Source organism: Syngnathus floridae, chromosome 9 (assembly GCF_059516105.1).
Source record: "Syngnathus floridae isolate MCC-2025c chromosome 9, RoL_Sflo_1.0, whole genome shotgun sequence".
Taxonomy (NCBI): Eukaryota; Metazoa; Chordata; class Actinopteri; order Syngnathiformes; family Syngnathidae; genus Syngnathus; species Syngnathus floridae.
In genome coordinates this window covers 2199935-2223844 of record NC_142421.1, presented here as the reverse complement: position 1 = coordinate 2223844, position 23910 = coordinate 2199935, and the positions used below count along the sequence as shown (strand labels likewise).

General features: G+C 43.7%; 3 protein-coding genes and 1 long non-coding RNA gene across 7 annotated transcripts in view; 1 reads left to right on the top strand and 3 right to left on the bottom strand.

Moving 5' to 3' along the window:
• The window catches only part of hhat (hedgehog acyltransferase), a 29086-nt gene extending 19151 nt beyond the window's left edge, over positions 1 to 9935 (bottom strand). For 3 of the 4 annotated variants that reach the window (XR_015860628.1, XR_015860629.1, XM_088385955.1), the window contains exons 1-11: positions 9732 to 9865; positions 8882 to 9022; positions 8742 to 8806; positions 8489 to 8602; positions 8038 to 8232; positions 7709 to 7924; positions 7440 to 7617; positions 7063 to 7213; positions 5862 to 5897; positions 3164 to 3365; positions 2587 to 2731 (exon numbers count right to left, since the gene is read on the bottom strand). Coding sequence is in view for 2 of the 4 variants with exons in the window: in XM_088385955.1 (XP_088242081.1) it covers positions 2587 to 2731; positions 3164 to 3365; positions 5862 to 5897; positions 7063 to 7213; positions 7440 to 7617; positions 7709 to 7924; positions 8038 to 8232; positions 8489 to 8602; positions 8742 to 8806; positions 8882 to 8993 (1414 nt within the window). In the remaining 2 variants the exon portion in view is untranslated. Of the gene's footprint in view, positions 1 to 2586; positions 2732 to 3163; positions 3366 to 5861; positions 5898 to 7062; positions 7214 to 7439; positions 7618 to 7708; positions 7925 to 8037; positions 8233 to 8488; positions 8603 to 8741; positions 8807 to 8881; positions 9023 to 9731 lie in introns of all 4 variants that reach the window. The other variant, XM_088385956.1, reaches the window with a different exon arrangement.
• LOC148392847 (uncharacterized) lies at positions 9490 to 13717 on the top strand. The gene is made up of 3 exons (XR_015860634.1): positions 9490 to 9583; positions 9907 to 9957; positions 13516 to 13717. It is a non-coding gene; the product is annotated as an uncharacterized LOC148392847 (long non-coding RNA).
• On the bottom strand, positions 10286 to 13738 carry myoz1a (myozenin 1a). The gene is made up of 6 exons (XM_088385966.1): positions 13483 to 13738; positions 12155 to 12241; positions 11898 to 12085; positions 11544 to 11829; positions 11300 to 11459; positions 10286 to 10870 (listed from the first exon to the last, which is right to left on the bottom strand). The coding sequence occupies exons 2-6, from the start codon at positions 12237 to 12239 to the stop codon at positions 10636 to 10638; spliced, it is 954 nt and encodes a 317-aa protein (XP_088242092.1). The 5' UTR covers positions 12240 to 12241; positions 13483 to 13738; the 3' UTR covers positions 10286 to 10635.
• A 1445-nt stretch (positions 13739 to 15183) lies between these two features.
• Positions 15184 to 23108, bottom strand: synpo2la (synaptopodin 2-like a). Its single transcript, XM_088385948.1, has 4 exons — positions 22749 to 23108; positions 20126 to 20277; positions 19301 to 19995; positions 15184 to 18833 (listed from the first exon to the last, which is right to left on the bottom strand). Exons 1-4 carry the CDS (start codon positions 22848 to 22850, stop codon positions 16285 to 16287), a joined length of 3498 nt encoding a protein of 1165 aa, XP_088242074.1. The 5' UTR covers positions 22851 to 23108; the 3' UTR covers positions 15184 to 16284.
• Positions 23109 to 23910: the final 802 nt, after the last annotated feature.

Below are 23910 nucleotides of genomic sequence, written 5' to 3'. Positions count from 1 at the left end.
AATCAAAGTATTCTTTTGCTCAAACAAGTTGGCGGAAGTTACTGCCAAAACTGTCTGAAAAAGCGACTAAGGTAAGACCTTGCAACTTGTCTGAACAAAAGAATATTATGGCTATGTGGCTGTAGTTTACGCAATTTGTTGCCATGGCGACCAAGCAACAACTCCTCATACAAAAGGCAACAAGCGTCATTTGAACCAAAATAGAATCACGCCTACTAGCAGACTGCCTTGCACTTGCCGTGACTTACATTAAGTTCTATAAAAGTGGGTTGCGACAAAGCAAGAAAAAAAAAAAAGTTTCCCTAGGCAACATTGAGAAGTACTCGTCTAATAAATGTGTTAAGATCTTTGTATATATTATTCACAGAAATGAATTTCACAACTGTAACCTCTTACATGATGACAGCAAGAGGCTTCGACTAAAAGTGACTATTATGGGATGAGGCTCGCCAGACTGCGAACACTACTCATGAGCAGCGGGGTCAAAGGTGCTTCCCACCGCGGCCGGGCTTGATTTAAAAGCATTGATTCGCTGTTGATGAAGCGCTATGGTGTCTAACGACGCACGCGGATGGTCTCTTGTAGCATTCTATTATTAGCGCCCAAATGAACCGTTTGGCCGAGTGTGAGTCGCAGTTTGAGTTTCTAGTTCCTCGGCGTGAATAATTCACACTGAAGAAATGGCATTTTTAAACACGCAGGGGTTCTTTTTGTAGGTCCCTCTTCACTTATTTACAGCCGGATGACAGTTATGTGTGCTCAAAGAAGGTCAGCTGTGAAACATTACTGACTGAAATACGGCCTTCATAATGAAACATTTTGTCTGTACAAGGACAAAATAATATTACTATTAATAATGATACTACTTCAAACTAAAAATAGTGAGGAACGGGTTCTCACATTTTCATTTTTTGCGTGTGTGTGACTACTGCTTACCTTGTTCCCTAGTGCGAAACCATTAGCGGTAAACTAGCTCCCTCTAGTGGAACGTGAAGGAATCACTGCCACCATACGGTTCAGTTGTCTTTAACTTTTTAGCACTTATTATTTAGGAACTGTGCAACTTTTATTTAAGTACAATGTTGATAATGTTACAGTTGTTTAAAATAGCATGCTAAATATGTTTTGGGAATAAAATCTCATTTTTGATGAATACAACTTGCCAGCCTTACACACACCCACACGCACACCCACACACACTCGTAATGCTGCTGACCAGTCAGGTGGGAAGACTCACAACACACAGTGTAATAAGTGTGTACTTCTTGTGCATAAATTGACCACGAGTTCGACTACCAAGGAGAGCGCTTGTTCAGAACAATACCTAGAATTGAATCCACTTCTGTCTTTACAGGAAGAACTGTAATAATAAGCAGGGAAATGAATGCAACTCTCATGTGGATTTCTTCTTGCCTCAAGTCTGAAAAGATCCCATTCAAAAATATTGAAAACATTTCTACTTGTAATCTAATAACCTGTAAAGTTTTTTTTTTTTAACAAGACATGGAACTGAATGAGTGCGTTATTACTTTTTAATCACCCGCTTTTATCCCAGAGCAATTACAAAGGCTTCTCTATATTTTTAGTTATGCTACAATGTCCCTGCAACAAAATGAAAAATCCAGCTAGTCCACAAGGTCACGTTGGAATAAATGTATTTTTCTTTTTAAATTATTATTATTATTGTTGTTATAATCTATGGAGAGAATTATCTGTGTTAAAAAACTTGTAAAATCATATTTTTTTAATTAAGGTACACACACCAAATTAAGCATGGTGTCCAAAAACATCCGTCCATAATGTGTATATTTAGATCATAAAAAGCTGTGTATTGTTATGAGCAGAAAGCATTTTTATGGACTATTAAAAAGTGCTTAATGGTGATGAAACAAACAATGGAGAAGTTTTTTTTTTTCTTCTTCTAATTGGCCCTCAGCTGAAAACAACTGCGCGTAGCAATAAAAGCGTTTCTCAACCAACTAGGAGCTCCCCGCCAGGGACCTTACGGCACGGCACGGTCCCTTAGAGGCCCGCAAAAAGGAGCGTGAAGATTCCGAACAGACCGAGAGGTGGCTTTGGGTCTACACGCCAGTAATGAGTTGAAGGAGAAGGGCGGTGATGAGGCCAGCTCGCTGCTGGATGAAGACTGATGACGCTGTGACTTTGGTGAGCAAATGAACCGAGCTTCAATCAGATGTCTCTCCAGTTGAGAGGCACAAAAAAAGAAACGTAGCCGAATGCAACAAATGGAACAGCGGCATCTCTGACGGGCGGAAAATCTGCAGGAACTCAAAGTTATCCTGACAGGCATCTTTCCAACTGGCTGAAATACTTCTTCAGTGGACATAATAATCTGGCAACAAAGTAGTTTGAAGCTAGCGACGTGAATTTAACCCTAATTTATGTCAAGCATGTGCCGGTTGCATTTTTTTTTTTTGCCTCATCTTATTATCTGGTTTCTGCTTTCTTTTGCTGGGTAGGGGGTCACGGACCGTCGGGTCACCATGAATGTCGAACACTGGGGAACGCCACCATTTTTGTATACTCGTGAAGCGAGAGCGCATCGGCATGGAAGGCCGGCGTTACCTTGAAGGAAGACGCGCTTCCAGAAGATCCTGCCGACGTGAACCCCCCCGAGGAAGAACAGATTAGAGAGGATGAGCATGGCCGTGGAGAAGGCTGAAAGCAACGCGGCGCAACGCCTCCTCGTTGCCGCAGAGGACCGCCGCTCCTGGGAAATCAGCGCACAAATAAGTGAAGTGCCGGGAGAAGCGGCACAACGCTGTGATGGAGACGCCGCCGAGCGGCAATAACAAAACTGTGTCGAGCGACACGGCGGCGGCCCAGTCGGACCTTATTACCGCGTTGAGGAGGCCAAGCTTCTCTCGAGAGCCGAGAGAAGATGGTGCCCCGCAGCTGCTAATGTATTACAAACACACTTTTACTCACTCCCACTGTACACGCCAATTAGATGTGACAGTCTCCAAACAATGTGTGTACTCCAAGCATTTGCTTTTTATTCAATCAAATGATATGAACACCTGCCTCCCCTTGTTTTGCTATGAAAGATCACGTCGTAGAAAAAACTTATAGCCTTGGTGCTCTTGTCATATTTGTACGTGTATACACAGTGTGTATGTGTGTGTAGCCCTTTGGAACTTACAAAAAAGGAGTGAAGGAGAGCTGAGCCAAAGAGAGCCTTTAGGCTGGTTTCCACCAGAACGCCCAGCCAATTCATCAGGGCCCAGCACTGAAGGTAGTCATGGCCACCGTGCCAAAGGCAGACGAAGCCGAACGCCAGCGCCGTGGATAACATTTTGTACATCACTCCGTGATGTGAACCTCCCAGAGGCACGTAGATGTATCTGCAAGACGAGGGGGAAAGGAATGATTTAAACCGGCAATTATAGCGGTTGAAAAAAAACACACACACACACACACACACACACACACACACACACACACACACACACACACACACACACACACACACACACACACAATTTAATTAGCATTTCTCAGTACGTAGATAATGATTAGCGCCGATGCGAAATAAAGTGGGGTTAAAAACGTCCGCCCCCGCCATGCGTCATGTCATGTTCGCAAATCTTTAATCAGATAAAGGTACCTGGAGCAAAAAAAAAATAAAAAAAATAGACGATCCCCAGAATAACAATCGTGGTGTTAGTAATGACGCAACCGGGTGGACTAGTTGTTTTCCCTGTGAGTCACACAAACATCGTCCATCACTAAATGCTCTGGGCAGAGAGATGGTCTCCTGGTGGTCACGAGTATGTTGGCATTGTTTATATGTGATCCATCTCTCCACATATTCTCAGAACCACTGCTGTGAAAAACCAAAGATGACTCGCAAAAATGTTTTGCTGTACAGCGCCCTCATTGCGTGCTACTTGTGTAGGAGTAATCGGTGTCAAGGAAGTAAGATGAAATGATACACCTTACGTGAGAGCAGATCAGTTTGCCAGCCTCAGAACTAGTTTGACCGATAGTCATTGTCATCTCAAATTTTGATTAACATATAGAGCAGGATCTCAGTGTGAAAGGTGCTCTCTGGTTCTGCAGAGCGGCAGCCTCATTATTTCAGCTACCCCGTGGTTAATCGAAAGTTCCTGAAAGACGAGCCAGGTTTTCGGCAGCTTTGAAAAGAGTGCCGCGTCGGCGAGTGACGGCAGGTGTGGGAAGCGGATGGATGGCGACCGGCAGCGTTGTACTTTTACTAAGTAGCATGCCGCCGCTTAGTTGACTATACATTGACAGGTGTGATATGGATTTTCATCCTCACTTGAAGTAAATGAGAATTCAAATGCCCAAGTTGCTCATCAAAGACGCACATTTCCATGAATTTGGGATCAAACGCTCCTTCTCATACGCACTTCAGCTGCACAAACTCTAATTTAGCATCCATTGAGGACCCTCCAGCTGGGTTGATAGCCGTACCTGCGGCAGGTAATGGAATGACAAAGAAGGAGCCACTTAGCAGCCAGGGGAGACGGGTATCAGTGAGTCATGGTTTCACACCCACACCATCCTCCTCGGACCGTTTGAGCGCAATCTCGCATTAAAGCCTTTTTAAAAGCACTTTTGACAAAGAGCGGACGTGCGGCGCATTGTGTGCCGCTTATCGTTTTTGCATCTGCGGTGGGATAATTGCAAGAACTTGCCATTAAGCGTAAAGGCCACAAGAACATTTCCATTTTACTTGTCCGCAATGACCATATTTGGTAGTGTACTGAATAGTGCAACTGCGTTAAAATCAATCATTATAGAAACTTCTTACATTTCTTTGGCTTTTCCAAAAAACCCGCACGTATATTGACCATATCTTTAGGTGTTCATCTAAATTCTTCATCTATTTGGACTGTGATTGGCTGACAGTTCGTCCACGGGGTAAACCATTTATCTGGCTGGAAGACAACAGGTATGGACTCCATTCCTAACGCAATGATGAGAAACGCTATAATTATGCATATCAAAACAAAACAGGCACCCCGACTAAGCAGAAGACAAATAGGAGACAAGGGAGCATGTTCTCAGACAAGCATCTGCACCTTCGCGAAGCAATGTGCCTCCACCAAGCAGATCGCAAACTCCCGACAGGCTGCGGTACATTCAGTGGGATTTGCTTCATTAGGAGGCGGGCAAACTAATAATAAAAATGCGAGCCGTCCGAGGCAAAACCGGGAAACGGCGCCGGCTGTTTCATATGCACATATTCAACAAAGGAGGCATTTCTCCAGGGTTTGGCGGATGGAACCACAACAACAGACACGCTTTTGCTATTATTCGCCAACAACCACAACATGGAAGCTCATAATCATGAGAAAGCCTCCATGCAAATGCAGCACCCTTGTCTATTTATGACCAAACGTGCTAGGCAGCTGCAGAATGGGACCCCCCCCCCCCCACCACCTTTTTTGGGAAAGATTGTTTAAACAGTTACATATTGATGACTTCAATAAGCTGCCAAAATGAACATGTGCTAACGTAGGCAATAAATACAATGCAGACGGAAAAGGGGGGCGGAAAAAAAAAAGTAAAACTACTCACTTGACATTTTGGGTAGGGTTAGGAACGTGTTTGGAATGCAAGACTGCCACCTGGTGGCAATTTATGGCTAATACTAAAATCAAATAATAATTTGTGTATTTATGTGGTGATATTCAGTTAACTGTTGTCTATATTTTATTAAGGACATGTCCCTTCCTGAAATATAGAAAGACTAGCTAGACAGAGATATGTGGCTCAAAGGAGATGTTGAGTGAACGAGTGAATGGATTCATAAATAGAATAAAGAACCAGACGAGACAAGATGTGTGTGCATCTTATGAAGGGCATCTTACCTGAGGAGCCATCGATACAGGCCCTTGTCAAAATGCCTATAAGAGTGGAGAGACAAAGCGAGAGATGGAGAACGTTAATTGGATTCACACATTTACATGATAATACCACGAGCCGGGAACACCTGAGCTCCACCGGCTTCATTATGCTGTCTACTAAATAAACGCAGGCATGCTGAGAAGAATCCTGTTTGCATGCCAGATGCGCTCTCCTTCCCACTCTCTTTGGTCATTAAGAAGATTAGACCAAGCATGTCTTCCGGGGTTCTCGCACCCATAAAACGCTGCCTGTTTGTCCCATGACGTCGGCTGACAGCTTTATGCATTCCATCAATGTTGTCGGCAGTGGCCAGCTCAGCGCACGCGGGATTGCCGTGCGTCACAGGTCAGCACTATTGGACCAACTTGTCTTTGGAGAGATTCGCACAAGCGCAGCCGTCCATCTCAGCGTTACGGTCGACCGTGTCTAAAAATGTCTTGCATTTTAAATGGATGGCCAGTGCTATACTATACTGCTTTGGTGTGTTGACTCAGCACATTTTGTTCATGTTTCAAAACAATTTTGCAAATAGATTACTAATCAACTCGAATTTCATTAGCGGCGCCATGAACATTCTTTTTGGGTGAACTATTTTTGGGCATTTCACTTTGGATGTATTTAGGAATGCTTTCTTCTAGGTGAGATACATAAACAACTGTCCGCCTCTGCTGCATGGAAATTTGATTGGAACCTCTCTTCTGCCAAGGAAGGATCTTATATGGCATATAAGCTGTGTGACACTTTTGCAACAGCGCCCCCAACAGACTAAAGTCAGCATTGTCATGTGCCGGCAATGCTTAAAAATGTAGCTTGTCGTAAACAGCCACTTCTCTGACAAATGTAATATTTTCACTGGAGATCACTAGTGAAATTGATTGTTGAGTGTGTGCTATGTGTGTTTTGCTGCATTAACTTCTCACCCTAAAGCTCCATTAAAAAAAACAAGAAAAAAAAAACAAGAGTCCTTGAGACGAGCATATGTCGTGTGGAGGTGACCGGTTGTGGTGATTGCGAGTAATGGCGGGTGAGACAATTTAGCGCGGGGGCTGATTGCTAAAGCAGACACACTTTAAAAAGCACTTGACATTAAATACAAGCCTTTTTTCCCCCCCCTCGAGGATATAGTATAGTGAATGCGGGGGACGCCGAGTGGACGCGACTTACCGCCACATGCCGGTGAAACTGTACATGATGCTGACACAACGAGGTAGACCAGGAGGAACCAACTGGTCCAACGTGGCCAACATGGACGGAAGTCCAAAGAGGACCAAATACTTGACGAAGAAGAACTGCACCAGGGCCAGAGCCAGACCACCTGCCCAACAATAGTAATTGGTTGATAAGAATGCATCAAATCCTTTTTTTGAAGCAAGCGATACCTTTCTATAAATCTGCCAGAAATCTGTGTAGCTCCATTTAATCCTTTATATTCATAATTCATTTACTCAGCCCACGTATATTTTTAAGCCCTCCTTTAGCACAGAGGAAAAAAAAAAATCCTGGAGCCATGCCTGTGCTCAAATGAGAACACTTGCACTTACCTAAAGCCCAGGGTGGCAGAATCTCCAGATAGGTCTCATTGGATTGGATGGCATGCATGTACATGGTGTGAATCATATACTCGGCGATGCACCACCACATCAGGATCCGTGCCGAACGAAGCAACAAGTAACAAGCATCTGGTTTGTGCCGGTCGCTCTCCTCTACGGGTTTCTGCATCTGCAAGGTGACACATTGACATTGATGAAACCAACACACACAGTGATAAACGCTATTTAGCGTCACATTTTACAGGATTTCACTTCCTAACCTGCTCTAGGTAGTCATTATACGTGATGATGGGTCCATTGTAGAAGAAGGGATGGTAGAACGTGTAGGACAACAGCCAGCACAGCTGCGGGAGGGCGGCGCCATGGATCGACGGGCGCCCGCAGTGCTCCAAACTAAAGCTGATGAGCCGAAGAGTGCCCACGGCCACGCTGAAGAGCAGCAGGTAGTATTCCTCCTCGTGCTCGTACCAGCCTCTCTGCGGGAAACGTTAGGAAAGATATCCTCTCTGTCTCTTACAGCTGAGTAAAATGTGTTGGATTGTTCGAGATTTTTTTTCTATGTGCATTTGCATTTAGGTGGTCGCTCCACCTGAATGTCCTGAAGTGGTCGCACATGAAGAGTGCAGAGGAGCAGAAGGTTGCAGGTCCAACACAAAATGGGCCTTTTGAGCTGAGCCACAGAAAAAGACAAAGCCACGTGGAGAAGTAACATGGCCACACCTCTGAGTCCCAACACACTGCAGGCAGCAGAGAGGCCGTAAACTGTGAGGACTGCAACACGAAACTGTTGACACAAGATAGAAAAATGACCAAAAAAAATTACACAAGATGACATAATAACGATATTTTTTTCACAATTCAAAACCCATGTTCATTTACATACAGATTTTCAGAAATCCTCACATAAGATTAATTTAATAATCTAATTTCACACTTGGTGGGTGGGACTTTGTATATTATTTGCATATACTAAACTATTAAAAAGCCACCTACAATTCACTCTTTAATCACTTTTTTGTGTGATGTGGCTTGATTCCAACCTGTGGGTAAAAGATGATGCACAATCGAGATATGACAGCATGTCCGACCAGAGTCCAAAGCAAGGACTTCTTAGCCCACTCGGTCCAAAAGGTCCACTCAAAGTCTGACACATCCTGACCAAAACACAAGAAATAAAAAAACATCACAAAACCCAGGTATGATGTACAGACTTTTATATTTTTATGCAATATGTTGTCACTTTTGATCCCAGTGACTGCAGACATTGCAAGTACAAGAATTTCCAAAACATACCCTTTTGAACCCCTTAAAGAGGCCTCTTTCCAGTTGAAATTCTCTATCCAATCCTGCTTCATGCTCTGAAACACAAGAGGCAGAAACACTGTCTTTCCCAAGCTTTTCTAACAAGCGAAAGCAATTTATTTTCCTCCTACCTTTTGAGAACCTGTGAAGTTGATAAAAAGAGTACAAGTGGGAGCCAAAGGACAAGAGCCAGTAGACAAGGAGCTCCGTCTGTGGCAGTCTCACCGACTGGATGGATGTCATCTGGTCCAAGTGGCTGCGCTATAGTGGGCCTGTTAATATGAATATAAAAATACAATCAATTTTACACCACAAGTTTAGTTGCATACTCAGAGCTGTTTCTTATATTTATATATTTTCCTTGGCACAAACAAGGATTCATTCCACTGTAAATACTTTTCTAAGTCAATTGATAAATCAATTTGAACGAGTATAAGGCTTCACGTTGTTTCATTTCGGTAAAATAATAACAAAACCTTAATAAGTCGTGCTAATTGTTTTTAATTGTGACCTCGTTGACTGAAGTGAAGAAGTTGTCGGTTGCTAGGTAACCTCAAACGTTTTACGGCAGTTATTTTTGCGGCTAACTCGCTGCGTCTCCACTGGACAAAGTGAATTAATTTAAACAAGTATAAGGGCTTCACATCGTTCTATTTAGGTAAAATAATACCAAAACCTTAACTAAGTCGTGCTAATTGTTTTTAATTGTGACCTCGTTGACTGAAGTCGCAACGAAGTTGTCGGTTGCTAGGTAACGCCAAACGTTTTACGGCAGTCACTTTGGCGGCTAACTCGCTGGGTCTCGAGTGGACAAACTGCTAATATACACGGCGGTGAGTACATTTTAAAAATAAAAGCTGGTAAAACTGGACATGTTTGTGAAAGAATGAGGTTTTTCTCCCCGAGCTGTTCCATTATAGTTAACTTCCATAACTGGACCATCTCTGCGGTGGCTAAATTAGTGTCACGTTGGTGTGTTACCTAAAAATGCCGAGTTGCGGTCCATTTTGTTATTCTTACGTCGGTCCACGCTATCCGAGAGCGAATATTTGGTTGAAATTCAAAGTTAGAGCTCATAAAAGTGGTACAAATAACACGGACTTACTTCCGCCTTCTTCTCTCCTTCTATTGTGCTTCATGCTTGCTCTTCGTCAAGATGGCCGCCTCCTTCAGGCTGGGATGACTCATTGCTTGAAAGTACGGTCCGGTGAGTACTTGTATTAATTTTTGTTTTTGCGATATAGACTAAATAATACACTAGTAACTTGAGTATGTAGCAACTAAAGGTCGATAACTTAACTTATATGTTTATTTCTTAGTCAGTGCTCAATGGCTAAAATGTAATTTACACAACAGCCATTTGTGTACCATGAGTTGTGTAACCAAAAATATTGATTCTTTTAGGGATGCTGCTAAAAAGAAAACAACACGGTTGGTGGAGCGGTTATAAGCCATTTGGGGTCTATATTTACACAATACTTGTACTTTGTGAGCTCTTTTCACCTCCTGAAGAGTTCTAGAATGAAGAGTAGGGCTGCACTTTTAAAAATGGGTTTATTTCAGATCAACAACTGCAACTTCACTTTGCCAAGCTGATGATGAGGTCATAGGAACTTAAACACAAAGAGGTGCTCGGTTTTTACAACAGTTGTAACAACCGTTGGCATGCAGACCCTTTAAATGTTGTCAAACACATCGCCATTGTTTATTCTCTCGAAACCATGTACATTTTGTTGTTTGGCCTTAGCGGGCATCGATAATACCACATGTGGGGCATCATATCAAGCAACAGGTGTAAGCTCATCTAGCGTGAGGGTGCATGCCAGCATGTAATTGTTAGGCGTAAGTGTGCGCGCGCTCTCAGAAGGTGTCAACAACAGCTTCTTCAGAGCTCCTCGGTCTCGCCTTCGTAGGGCACGCCATCCAGCTCCATGTGGATGCTGTTGGGCTCACCGCTGCACACCCAGCCGATGGGTGTGCGATTGAAGCAAGGTCGCAGGTTGATCTCGGATCCGTACACCACCGTGGGCTCAGCTACCACTTTGGTCTTCTCGGTGTCAGGCATTTGGAATTTCATAAACTGCAGGGCCTTTTCAAATCCACCATAGGGCATGGCAGTCCTGGTAATGTGAGACGATTATTATTTATTTGTTTTTTTTTTACAGAAAAGCATAAGCTAATGTGCCTGTAAAAGCTGTCAACATCTTACTCTAATTCTACCATTTTAGCATCTGTCTGATTGCTGGATGCCAGCTGTGTGAAAATTGCATCACATATGGGTTCTTGTATAAATATCTACAGTTTTTGAAAGCGCTGTGAAAAAAAGCTAGTTAAAAAAAAAATCACGTAGGATCAGTCATGTAAAAAAATAAAAACAGGTGGGGTCCAAGGATAGAAACCTGAGGTACTCCTTAAAGTAGCAAAGCACAATTTTTTACAGCATATTAAATATACCAGTAAATTATTGGGGTGACATTTTAGTCAAACATCACAACTGCCAAATGGTTTTTTTTTGTGTTTTTTTTTTTTAAATATACTTTGAAGAATACCTGTTGAAGCATTTATACTTGCGCAGTTCAATATGATGAATAGGACCGGGCATGGATCCTTTCATGGTGGCGAGCAAACCTTCGTCGCCCTTCATGGCCTTTTCCCATGGTGACATGTAAGTCTTCGCATGCATCTTAGATGGGTCGTCTTTTCCGCTACCTACCAACAGGAAAGTCATCGACTGGACAATGAGACACTGTTAGGATCATTTACTCTGTGATTTCGACAATCCTTCATACCAACCTTTCTGTGTGGAGCCCTCACCCGATCCTCCATGTCCATCTTTCCCATGCTGACCTTCGCCTTGTCCCGCCGCACTTCCTCCGACTCCTCCTCCGACTCCCCTTGCTCCTCCAGCTTCTCCGCCCTTGCTTCCAGGTTTTGGTGGAGGAATGGGGACCCCTCCCCCAAACACCATCCCTCCATAATGCAGTCGACTCGCATCCTTGCTGAGGAGATACCCGCCCAGATGTATCGTATTGCTGCCTATCGGAGCGCCCGTTGTTGGGTCATACTTTGGCAACTCGTCCTAAAGGGAAGACAAACGTTATTTGCTGATGAAGCCCGCCCGCGTTGCACTATTTTGTTGTAGGCTACCTGGGAGTCGCCAATGAACATGTCGGGATTGTTCTCGTAGATGAACTTGTCCACCCGCTGCTGCCTCATCTTGAACATCTTGGAGCCTTTGTTCTTGAGCAGTGCCAACTCTTCCAGCATGATGTCCTTTGGCGTTCCAATCTTTCTTCCCAAATCAAACTCGGATATCTTTATCACCGGCTCGTAGTCTAGATGAGTTCATTCATGGCATTAAATCACCAACTCGACTTTGTCAAGTTTGGTTGATGATCACTTACCATCTTGAGAGATATTTGCGATGTCAATGACGACTTTTGTAGGCTTTTTCCTCTTGCTTATTGGGGTTGGTGTTCTTGCAGGCATGGCTGTTGGGAGAGAGAATAGAGAAGAATATTTATTAGGTAGGTCAGAAGGGGAACCAATGAATCGCTTAATGTTCGGATCATCCTCTGGCTCCGACCCCGCCGACTCGTATTGTAGAGTTTTGCGTTTGATGGTGTTAAGGTGTCTTACTGCATGCAATCATGAAAGCTTAAGTTTGTTTATTATTGAGCATGGCCATCAATAGTATCGTTTAAATTTGGGACCCATCGGGGCAAAATTTTGAAGGACTCCTTATAATGACCGAATAGATTAACAGTACATTTGATAGTTGTATTTAAATTTTAGGTACAAAACAGTTGCATTTAATTAAGTTGTATTTTTCATTCACTATATTTAAGTGTTAATGTTGATGTTACAGTGGCTTATAGCTGTTTAAAATACACGTTTAAGGCAATAAAATCACTGCTTAGGTTCTTGAAGGAATAATTTTGTGTATTGCTGTATACAGCTACGGCTGTAATGATCCAAATATTTATTTTGCACTTGTAGACCTGGTTTTGCATGAGTGTGAAATTGTATATTACTAATTGAAATGGTCTTTTATTGTATTTTTTTTTTCTTTCTTGCGAGACGGCCATATTATAAGCACATGCAGTTCACAAACATGTTAAGCACCCTTCTCTTGTTAAAAGGAAAAACATCACATTGAGTGACTGTAACACAACCCACAGGGCTATTTTTAATATTTCCATCCTTAGCCAAGACAGAGAGAAGAGTAAATGCGTCATTTGACCATCAACGGATCTGATACAATCCATCAATGCACAAAAACACACCTGCAATGTAATCCTTATTTTCAATCTCTTATGGAATACAAATTTAATCAGTGTAGCGTTGGTTAAAGAAATTCTCAGGCGCAGTTTTGAAATCCTCAAGATGTTTAGGAGCGGGCTCTCAGGTTTAACACCCCCTTTTTCTGGGTTTGGTGACGGCATATTACATGCATGCAGCGCCAGGAGTGGGAGGGTCAGCACCCGAGCCCATTCCTTTGGTCATTTGAAGATGCAAGCAGATAGTCCAAGTGGCATCAAATAAATCATTTTAAAATCATTTTAAAAGGATTTTCATTCAAACATTTGCAGCATGGCAGAAAATGAATCACTGTTAAAATTTCCGTGCTCCTCTAGAAAGGCCTCTCCAGAAAGAATCATTTGAAACATGTTGTATTTGTTTATCTCTAGTACTTTTGTAAATTTTAATCAAAGCTGTAGCAAAAACTCACCTGTATTTTTTTTTTTTTATAATCCTGTGGCAGGTAGACAAGTAAGAGACCCAAAATCCGGAGTTGACAGATCCCCCAAAAGCGTACGACTACTTGAATCCCAGTTCGGGGGTCAGCACGACACCCACCCTACACTCAAATGGCAGGTAGTCTTTTTCCAGGCTGGGGGGCTACGGGTGGGTGGCCGCGGTGTGGCGGAGGTGGATTTTGAGGAGTATGAATAGGGATGCAGGAGCTGCTAAGGCATGGAGGGGCGGGTGGGTTTTGGGGGGGTCAGTCCTTTAGCCAGCTTAAAGTGCTGATGAGGGATATTAAGGGAACAAAATGATTCTCCCAGATGGTTGCAGAGCTTATATTTAGCAGCAGGAACGCGGGGAAGCCACATCAGTTACAAGATAACCCCAAGAGAGTGTTTAGGCTGCACGCAGTGTGAGAGGAAAGTGAAGGCGAGTGTAAATGCACATATGCTCACAGTGAAGGTGTGAGGTTAAGCAGGTGTTTGTTGAAGTGACTCCACGGCTTTTACAAAGTCAGTCTCACTATACCTTTACAGGACTATATATTAGCGGTGTGCAAACTATTGTCTGTTCTTTAAATTATTTTTTTTATATTATCGAGCACTGCATTCATCTGTGTTACCGCTTGCTGAAATTATAACTCAAATGTATTAACTCAATTATTAAATCTAAGAAATGAATAATTTGTGAATTCCATGAACATGTATTTGTTTATTTTATTAAAGACTGTGGTTCCTTGAGATGCGAGTGGACATAAAATATTTTAAGATACGAGTGATCATCCGGATGATTTTTTTTAAAATTTTTTATTTGACATGCAAGCTCAAGCCTGAGATACTTATATTGTATGGTGGCAGTGCCCTCTAGTGGTTAACATGCCTATTATTAGATTCTTATTTTCAGACAAATGCTAGAAATGTTTCGTTCTTACATGCCTGGTTCACAGTGGAGAGGTTCTGCTTCAGTACCTCAAATTAGGTGCACGGAAATATTCGTGAGTTGTGGGTATGTTGAAGAACTCTTTCAAGATGTTTATTCCTGTTCTGCATTGCTCACATTACCTATTCTTATTTAATTTTGACTTTCTCAATCATTTTTTTAGACTTGGAAAGGAGAAATGCTAAAAAGACAAGCACACTCCTCATCTGTGGCACCAGAGATGATGAGCCACAAGTGAATATGTGCTCTTGACATTGGGAAAGCAAAGATTTTCTACGTATTAAAGGTATGTAAGAGACAAGAGGTAGGACATTTAAGATAAAGTCAATTGTGTGATATTTATCCTGTGTTAGCAAAACAAAAATATCCATCTGTATGTGCCCCACACTACACACTCCCATACTACAGTGCCACAAAGTAACAAAAAAATAACCAAACATTTATCTCAGCATCCCCCTATAAAAGGGGGAAAAAAAATTTGAAAATCACTGATATTCTTTTTTTCCCCAAAAAAGAAAATTAGAGAAGAACAAACCCTTTTTTTCCCTTATCTTTTGTTAGAATTTGAAAATAAAGATGTCTTGCTTAAGATAAAACAACAAAAAAAACTTGAACATGTTGCAAATCTGCAAATAAAGTCCTTTTTGTAATTGGTGTTGGTATTGACCCTGAAAAAAAAATCATTGGGCTATCTCTATAATGAACAATTGGGGGCAGTATAAAACCAGACACGTCAGACAAGTGGTGCGTTTCAGATGTCATTTTATTCATCTAAAAATGTCTCATTTTATTGTAAATATAAACATCTTCACACATTGTCAATATCCTGACACATTTGTAATTGTCATACGTTACACCATAATATCCACAAATGTGATTTTGCACCCTTGAGATCATCCGTACAGTAGAAAACAAATTAGAACCTCTAACCTCAACTCTTTTTTTTCTGCAGTAAAAAAAAAAAACACGTCAGTGCATTGACTTTTTGTCATCTTGACAACCTCTATTCTGATCCTTTCTCGTCATCCTCTGTTAACATCTTCATGCTGTGGGTGTTCACGACTTAAACAACTTTGAATCTTACGTACAAACAAAAATATGATCAAATCATTCATGTGTATTTTTGACCACTGACCACATTCACGTCTGTCCTATCATTATCCTACCGATCATTTCCACCTCTCCACAGCCTCTCTCATATCATCAAACGCTTTTATTAATACTCACCATAAATCATCTTTCCCTTGCACAACTTCATATAGAATCAATAAAACACACACTTGTTCATCTCTGTTATTTATTTAATAAAATAAAATATATGAGTAACACATCTGTCAAGACCACACTTAGCAGCTGTGTCATTGTTGTATTAGGAAGCTTAACACGACGAATATAATATAATGTAATGTGAAGTAAGTGCACATTGTTTACTGGGATTGAGGGGGAATTAATGCTGGAGTGCCAAAAGAGTAATCAACCATTGTGGTTTTACAAATATTAATTTACATTTAATATATTGTATACATTTGAAATTAAGCCGAAGGTTTGCTTTGCAGTATACAGTGTGTTAGTATGGCAACTAATCTAAAGACGTAAGCAGCAACATTAAAGTGATGAACATGTTTCTGTCTAGAAGCTTGAGCTTAATAAATTATAATGTTTAGAGTTGCTTGTTTATGTGGGGTGACATCCCTTTACACCAAGCAACCGAAAATCTTTTAATGTGATGTTTGCCTGATTCTTTGGGAAAACAAGCAAACCAGCACTAGCAGCAAAGACAATTACAAGGACGAGTGAGTGAACGGCACACTTGGATTTCGTGCGGTAGTGGCGAGTTTCCAGTTGTTTATATTGCCCCGGGTCGCCACACATGAGGCTGAACACCCCCCTTGGTAGCAACAAAACGCGGTTTGGGTGCCTGAATTGGGGTGGACTTGAGCGGGGGCAATGAAGACAGAAAACTAAGCTCTGGAGCACTCTGGAACTGCTTGGCTGCCTGAAGGCCGGTGTCGTAGGACACTGGGCTATAATGTGTTGCTACACCGGGCACAGGGTTCGGAGGCGGCATGGCAGATAATTTTGGAAGGCCGGGCAATCCACCTATTTGGGAGGAGAATGAAGCTGACTCTCTGAATGGAGCTTGTGCCAAGTTGGCATCTGGGGTTGAAAAAGCCGGACCAGGAGGTGGAGTGGTCATATCAGAGTGATTTATACGCTCTCCGAGGCTGGTGGCTGAGCGAGGTGCAAGGACTTTGGGAACCAGAGTGGGAGCAGACATAGGTGTTGGTGTTGAGAATCTCTTGATCTCATAGGTACGAGCTGTTTTTATGGGTATCTGCTTCGGTGAAACCAAGGAGCTGCCCACCATTGCAGTATAATGTCCTTGTCTCTGATTGTGCTGAGAAGGGTTAGCAGCACTTCCACTGAACATGGCAGAGTTGAGCTGGTAGGGCTGCCGTCTCATGAAATCCAAAGCTTGGATGCCCTCACGCTGGGAGCCACCTTTACTCTTACTAGCTGTCTTGGCTGTGTTCTTCTGAGGCCCTTTGGGGATAGAAGGGGCAAGGAGTGGATTATACCCAATGGGTGGAGGGGCACGCACATTGGAGGAGTATTTCCACTGAGAGGGAATGGAGGGGTTGGAGGAGGAGTTGAGGGGTTGTGCAGAGCCATGAAAGGACACTTCCTGTTGATAATGGGTCTGTGGAGCCGCATCCACTACATACATACCCATGCGGTTCTGTCTGCGGGCAAAGAGCTGAGCCCCCTTTCCTCCCGCTTGAATGATCTGCGGGGCCTCCTGCAGAACCCGAGGTTTTGGTGCCACTGGGGGAGGAGGCATCTTCCCTTTGCTGACCATCTCACTTCCTCCTTCCTGCGCATAGCCATAAAAATCTTCAGAGAATGGTTGGATATGCTTAGGTTGTGTAGCCCTCTCATCAAAATTCTGCACCATGGACAACAGCTCAGGATTGGGTGAATTCTTCTTGACTTCTGGTACATGGAACATAGGTTTAGGTTTTCCACTACGGCGTCGCGCCTCAAGTAAAATTCCGGAACGACCTCCTAAACCAGCAACAGGGGTTGGCGCTATCGCTTCTGGGGGGGAGACCATGGACACTGGTGCTACAGGTGTCATGGGAATTTGAGTTGGGCATGAAGGTGCGCCTGGCAAAACTGGTGGACTCAGTGGAACTCGTTGAATTGGAGCAGGAATTTGAGATACGGGAGGAATAGGAGCTGAAACTTTGAACTGCGGTAAAGCTGAAACCACTGGTTGTGGTGGAGCTGAAAAGGTGGGCTGTGGTGGAGTTGGAAGCATTCGAGGCACATTTACATGTTGAACTGGATAAGCAGCAGTCATCTGTTGAGGTGTGTGTGCTGTCTCTATAAAAGAGGAACTGGCCGAAGGGCTTAGGATGACAGAAGCCTCCGCTGTGCGAGTTACAGAAGGTTTAGAAGAGACTTGAGGACCAGGTGACAGCTGTAACATAACTGATGTAGAATTAATAGCCTGCTCTGGGACAGTGGAAAATTGCGGTGGAACGGCAGCTGCTGAGGTAGGTCGATGGTGTATCTTTGTGGCAGATGGATTGAATGCTACTGGAGCAGTCGCGGCCCGCAAAGTAATGAAGCCAGGTGTGAAAGGACGTGCAGTTCTGTTGAGAACATTACTGGCAGGTGCTTCTGGTACGGATGTCTCAACTGGTGGCGCCGTGCCGATGAACATGTCCACAGAGGCGATGGCTGGCCGGGCTCCACCTTGCATACCCATTCTAGCTGTTCCACCTGTGGCCTGAGATAGATCTCCATTAGACATGTTAAAGGTCGCTTGGGCTTGGTAGACATCTTGTTGTAAGGCTGCATTCCCTTGACTGTCTGGATAAAACATCTGGGCTTGCTCGTTTATAGCCTGCTGGGCCACCTGAGACTGTGATGCCTCCACCTTCTTGGCATGCTCAGCAGCTCTTTTCCTCTGCTGTTCAAACAACTGGGCACCCTTCCCCGTAGTGGCATTCAAGCCCGGACTTGGAGCATCCTCCTCCCCATCCCCTCGGCCCTCTACACCCGCAGTTGCCCTTTTCTCTAGCATATCCAAGTAGTCACTATCCCAGGTTGGATCAGGAGCTGCTGAAAAGCCCTCTTCCTCAAATTCTGACTCACTGCCAGGCAACACACCATCTTCTTCTTCTTGTGAGTCCAGGGACTGATCCTCATCCACACTGCCAAAGCTCGTGAGGGTATACTTCTTGGAGCGCTGCCGCCTTTTCTTGAACATCAGCACCCCTTTGGAGTGAGGGTTAGGAGCGTCCGTCAGGAGGGATGCGATTGTTCTACACTTGCTTCTGGCTTCCTTCACATGCTTGTCCTGCGGCGTATCTCCTCGGTTAAGTTCTGTAGAATGTAAAATCCACAGCTGTTAATCACAATTGTTTTTGGTTGCATAAAAATCCCGTCTAAATATAAACTGAGCGCAAGAGTTTCTGTTAATACTGTATACGCAGCAGCAGAGGTCAGGTATCTCTGAATTCTTTCTGAGGTCATCATCCAAACCCGACCTGAATGGCCGATTTAGCAGCCATCAATCAGCTCATCTGCCACAGTAGCACTTCTGGAAAAAATTCCAGTCAAGCCTTAAGCTTCTCACATTAGCTGGATTGAAGGAGAAATCTGTGACTTAGTTAATGTATGTGCAAGCCAGTGGAACGTTGCAAAGTTGCTGTGTAGGTGACTGGAAGAATTGAGACGTGCCCTTTACAGGGTACAACACGAGCCTGTTTTTTGTTGTGCCGGTTTTGTCTGACTTTTCCACCTTCCAACCAAGGTCAACTGTGAGAATGTTTTTAGGCAGCTCTACTTACTGGCTTGCTTGGCCTTTTCCATGTAGGTGGTTGTAAGTTCCTCGTCAACAGGGTTATTCACAGGGCCCACCATGGGCACTAGCTGGCTGCGAGAGCTCAGCATCATTGCCTCTTTTGCCCTCTCGGGGGATACCAGCGGCACATTCGCAATCTCGATGAAGTCTTCCTCCTGCTCTCCATCGCGGGGCCCCTGGTCGTCTGCTGACGAGATGATGGAAGATGTCTCAGTTGATGTTTGGGAGGAAGACCACATTCCTGGAGCAGGGGGTTGGTAAATCACTTCCCTTCGCGCCACCCCGGGCAACCCTCCGTTTCCACCTCCCCCGTGTCCTTCTGACAGATAAACTTGTGCATCTGGGGCGCTGTCATAGCCGCTCATCTCCGAAGTCTCCCCGCCCTCAGGAGAGGTTCGTCCCGTCGGTTTGTTGGAATTAGGGCTGCGTCGTTTCTGACGTCGTTGCCTCTCGTAGCCCGCCACATCTGCGTCGCTATCAGTCTCACCATAGTAGGCCTCGCTACCAGGCGGCGAAGTGAGGCCGCTAGTTAGGGAAGATCGGCTACGGTGGACCTCACGGACAGGCGCGTGGTGGAGGTCACTGGGTGACAGTGTCAACAGGGAAGCACGGTACTCCTTGTCGATACGAGGGGAAGGTGCGCGGGTCATGAGCACCACAGACTGAAACCCAGCAGGTACTCTGCAAGTAGGAAGGTTTAGACTTAAATTATTGGAACCACATCATTTACATCACTCAAGTCACATTTGATTTGCTTTTTCCTCCTTGGGACCTGCTTGGTTCTTTACCAACATAATCCTTTTGTGCTCACCTTTTAACACGGATGTGTAATATCATTGGGGAGGCATCGATCACGCTCATAGCCTGGGCATGAGATAACACATCACATGGCTGGTCATTGATGGACACCAACTCGTCCGTCTCTTTCAATCCGGCTCTGCACGCCTTGCTACGTTTGCGCACCTACATCGGCACAGATAGGAAGAAACGCAGTCACTCATAACAATCCGAGTCGGGCCTCTTGTGCTCAAGGTCTAGAGTAAATTGAGTGCAAATTACAGTAAACCGCCGTTTGTGGCATCTTGGTTCCAAGGAACTGTCGAAGTGAGTTGATGAGCTTCATTTATTGCTTTGCTGCCATCTTGTGGCATCAATAGGTAATTGAAAGCTTTTAGTAGTACTTTAATGAAATTCTTTTAAGTGATTAAAATTACGTTGGTTGGTTAGGGTTAGGGTTGGCAATGTTTGTGTCTTGTGTCTGCGGTAGGCTTATTCCCTGACAGCATTGCCTTGCTGTGAACATAGGCCACATGTTGCCGCTCAAGTGCGACACTCATACACACTTAACATTTGAAGCTTTGCTATTTGTGCCCGAGCTCGGTCAAGATCGTGGCAGTGTGCCTATCCAAAAGTGTCTCGGGGTCCAGTACAATCCATGTCAGCGAGCCTCATTAAAAACCGACCTTTAAATTTCAAGTTTAGATTTCATTGATTTCAATTACAATGCTTGGTAATATGGATTTTATAGGTGAAACTTAAAAACAAAAACGTTTAAATATCTCAAAAACCTGATGTGCTAGACATAAGATGTCGGGACTTTTTATAAATCAGCATCCAAAATACATTTTGGCTGCCGTATACAGTAACTACTCAACCGACTGTACCATTAGACTTAAAAAAAGAATCGCCTGAGTCAGCTTAATTAGTTTTATCCTCAGCTATTCTTGTTGACACGTAAGGCAATCCTACATCCTCATTTAGCTAACTTTTTTTTTCTTCAAAGTGCCTTGCTTGCGGTGCAGAATATCAATGATTCATTCAGTCACCTTGCGGTCAAAAAGCGTCACCGTTCTGGATACCCTCGCAAGCCCACAAATGCCCAACCTCATATACACGGGAGCAGGCCACTGATACAGAAATACACGCTCACTCATAAATAAACACACAAACGCGCACAGGCACCGGTGTCTACAGCGCTCCCAAAACGCCAAACTGTCAGAGCTCTTACACCTGTTGGCGTAAATGACGTCTGACGGGACCATGCCTTCCTTGCTCTCAGGGGTGAGGGAGCACACCAATTTAGGAACAGGAGCAGCTGTCCTTTGCCTTGTAGGTGATTTGATGTCCCTGTCACTCGGTGTAAACCTTACAACTCGATAAAACGTAGCTTGTAGAAGCGGAATGTTTGAGTCGTTAATCGATCAATAGATTTCCAAGGATTATCTTTACCACTTTGTTTTTCCTCTCTTAATTGCCTGGTCCCCTGATGCTCTGTCTGTTTCTAACGCCCACCCGGGGTCATCCGCGATGTAAACAGAAACACCGTTGCAGTGTTGTAGTTGACCGGTGTTAGCATCAGGGTCTGAAAGGTTTATTTTAGGGTGTACAGTCCACCAAAAAGTCATTCTTGTTGGGAATTTTGCCATTTAACTAGCTTCTTGTTAGTAAACAGCAAGTTGTGCAGAGTGACTAAACAGTTGTGCAAACTTTAGGGGAGGTCAAACTAAGTTCACCTGGAAAGGTTACCGTGCATTTAAGGTTCATCCTGAAATTTCCCCTCAAAATCTCACAGATATTGATCGACAAATCAGTAGTAGTTCTGTAGCAAGATTGGCAAGTCCAAAGTGCACAGAAAGGTGCACAGAGTTTTTTTTTTTTTTTTTTGTAATCACAGAGTTGAAACACACACCCCGGCTAACCTCATGGCCCAGCGCTCCTTGAGCAAAAATAGAAACCTGCTCAGTCAACACTAAAAAGCACTTGAATCATTTGTGAGCATAAAAGCCTTAATAGATGTCCTACAGCTCATGTGACGGATGTAGCTTCAAAAACAAACGCTTTTAATTTCATTTTAGTGCGATATATAGATAAATACAGAATTGAAACTAATAAACATCCAAAAATGTCAAATTCGAGAAAGCAGAAGACCGCAATGTTCGCTTGGACCGGGAATCATCACACTATGCGGCATCTTAATCCTGACTTTTGCGCTTTGGTGCATGTCTCCGTATAAATCTCAAATAACCGGACAGCTTGAACTTGAGGGGAGTGATTATAGTGCCAATGGCATGTTCACCCCATACAATGAAAACACATTAACAGTTGCTAAGAGGATGACCTGAATTATAAATCACAACCTTACCCATTAAGTGTGGACAAAGTCATTGGGAAATATCATCCACCAAGGTCATATTGCCCTGACTTTTTCAGGAGTTCCATTGATAGTATTAAAGGAAGGTGTGTCCAATGTTCTCATTTTTAATTTGAAGTTTAATGGTCGATTAGTGTCGCGGTGGTACGGAGCTCATATTGCCATAGTTCAGATCCCAAATGAGTTAGGGATAAGATTTTATGTCGCTTAAACAGTCCTGTTTAATTCTAGTCATAACATTTAAATATAAATTTTTAAAAACCAACATTGTGCACCATCTTACCTTGGCCACCTGTAGAGGTTTGTGGTGTTCCACACCACCCTGCAGACGGAAGCCCCACGGCGCTCCACCGGACAGAGTAATCAAAACTTCCTCTGCAACCATTCTGATGCTTTCTTTTTTACCTTTTTTTAAAATTTTTCTTCTTTTTCCTGGAAAAGCCCCTGGTCTTTAATTTTTTTTTCTTGCCTGGGTGGGGGCCCTCAATGCCTTGGCCCCATGGTGCGCAGTAAGGGCCCCCCTCAAACACTCCAACCTACGCTTTGCCTGCCACGCTGTGCAGGCTCTGACGTTTTTCTAAGTCCAGCCCAGAGGACGATGTTCATACCTGAACACACGCACATTGGGGTCCACCCCACCCTGACCGCCCTGGCTAAGGATATGATGGGAGGTAGGTCCGCTTACACCGAGGAATGCCTTTCCCCAAATGAGTGAGGGACGGCTCGAGCGCAACACTTGTCCTGTCGCTCAGAGCGGCAGTATGCCGCTGTGCTGCTGATAGCCCCTCTAAAAATAGTTCCCCACTACTTCTACTGCTCCACCAGCTCCTCTTGCAGACCGAGGAAAGAGTGCTCAGTGCTCCCAAATGTCAAAATAGCAATAAAATAACGGAACAAAAAAATGAAGTAGATTACTATCAAATGTGGCTTAAATCAAGAGTGGGCAAAGTTTTGCAGATTTACGAAACTTTACTGGGACATTGTGGGGCAATTAATGGAGTAGTTAGCCACACAATTTAGTGCAAAAGTATCTAATTGTTGGGAGCAATGCTGCTAAATTTGAATGATAAAAAAAATGTCTTATAAAGCGTGGTTGCGCCTCTAAATAATCATGAATTTAACTGGTAGTTGTGCCGAATAACTTTACCACTGATGTCTACGCCGCTCTTATATTGTAGAAGCGGGGTTCATGCCAGGTGCAGAAGTGTGTCACTGCGTGCTGTTTTAGCCACGCCCCCACAAAAATCAGTTTAATGCTCTCCAAAACTCAGTACTACGTAGTTCTTACTCTTTCCGCATTTTTCTGCAGTGATTATATCTTTAAATATACGTGCCCCACCCCTTGTCTTGAATATGCCAAGTCCACTTGTACTGTTACTTCTAACATCTCCTGTTTACGATACGAGAAGAGTCACTTAGTTGATTGTTTTGAGCCTGTTGTGGCA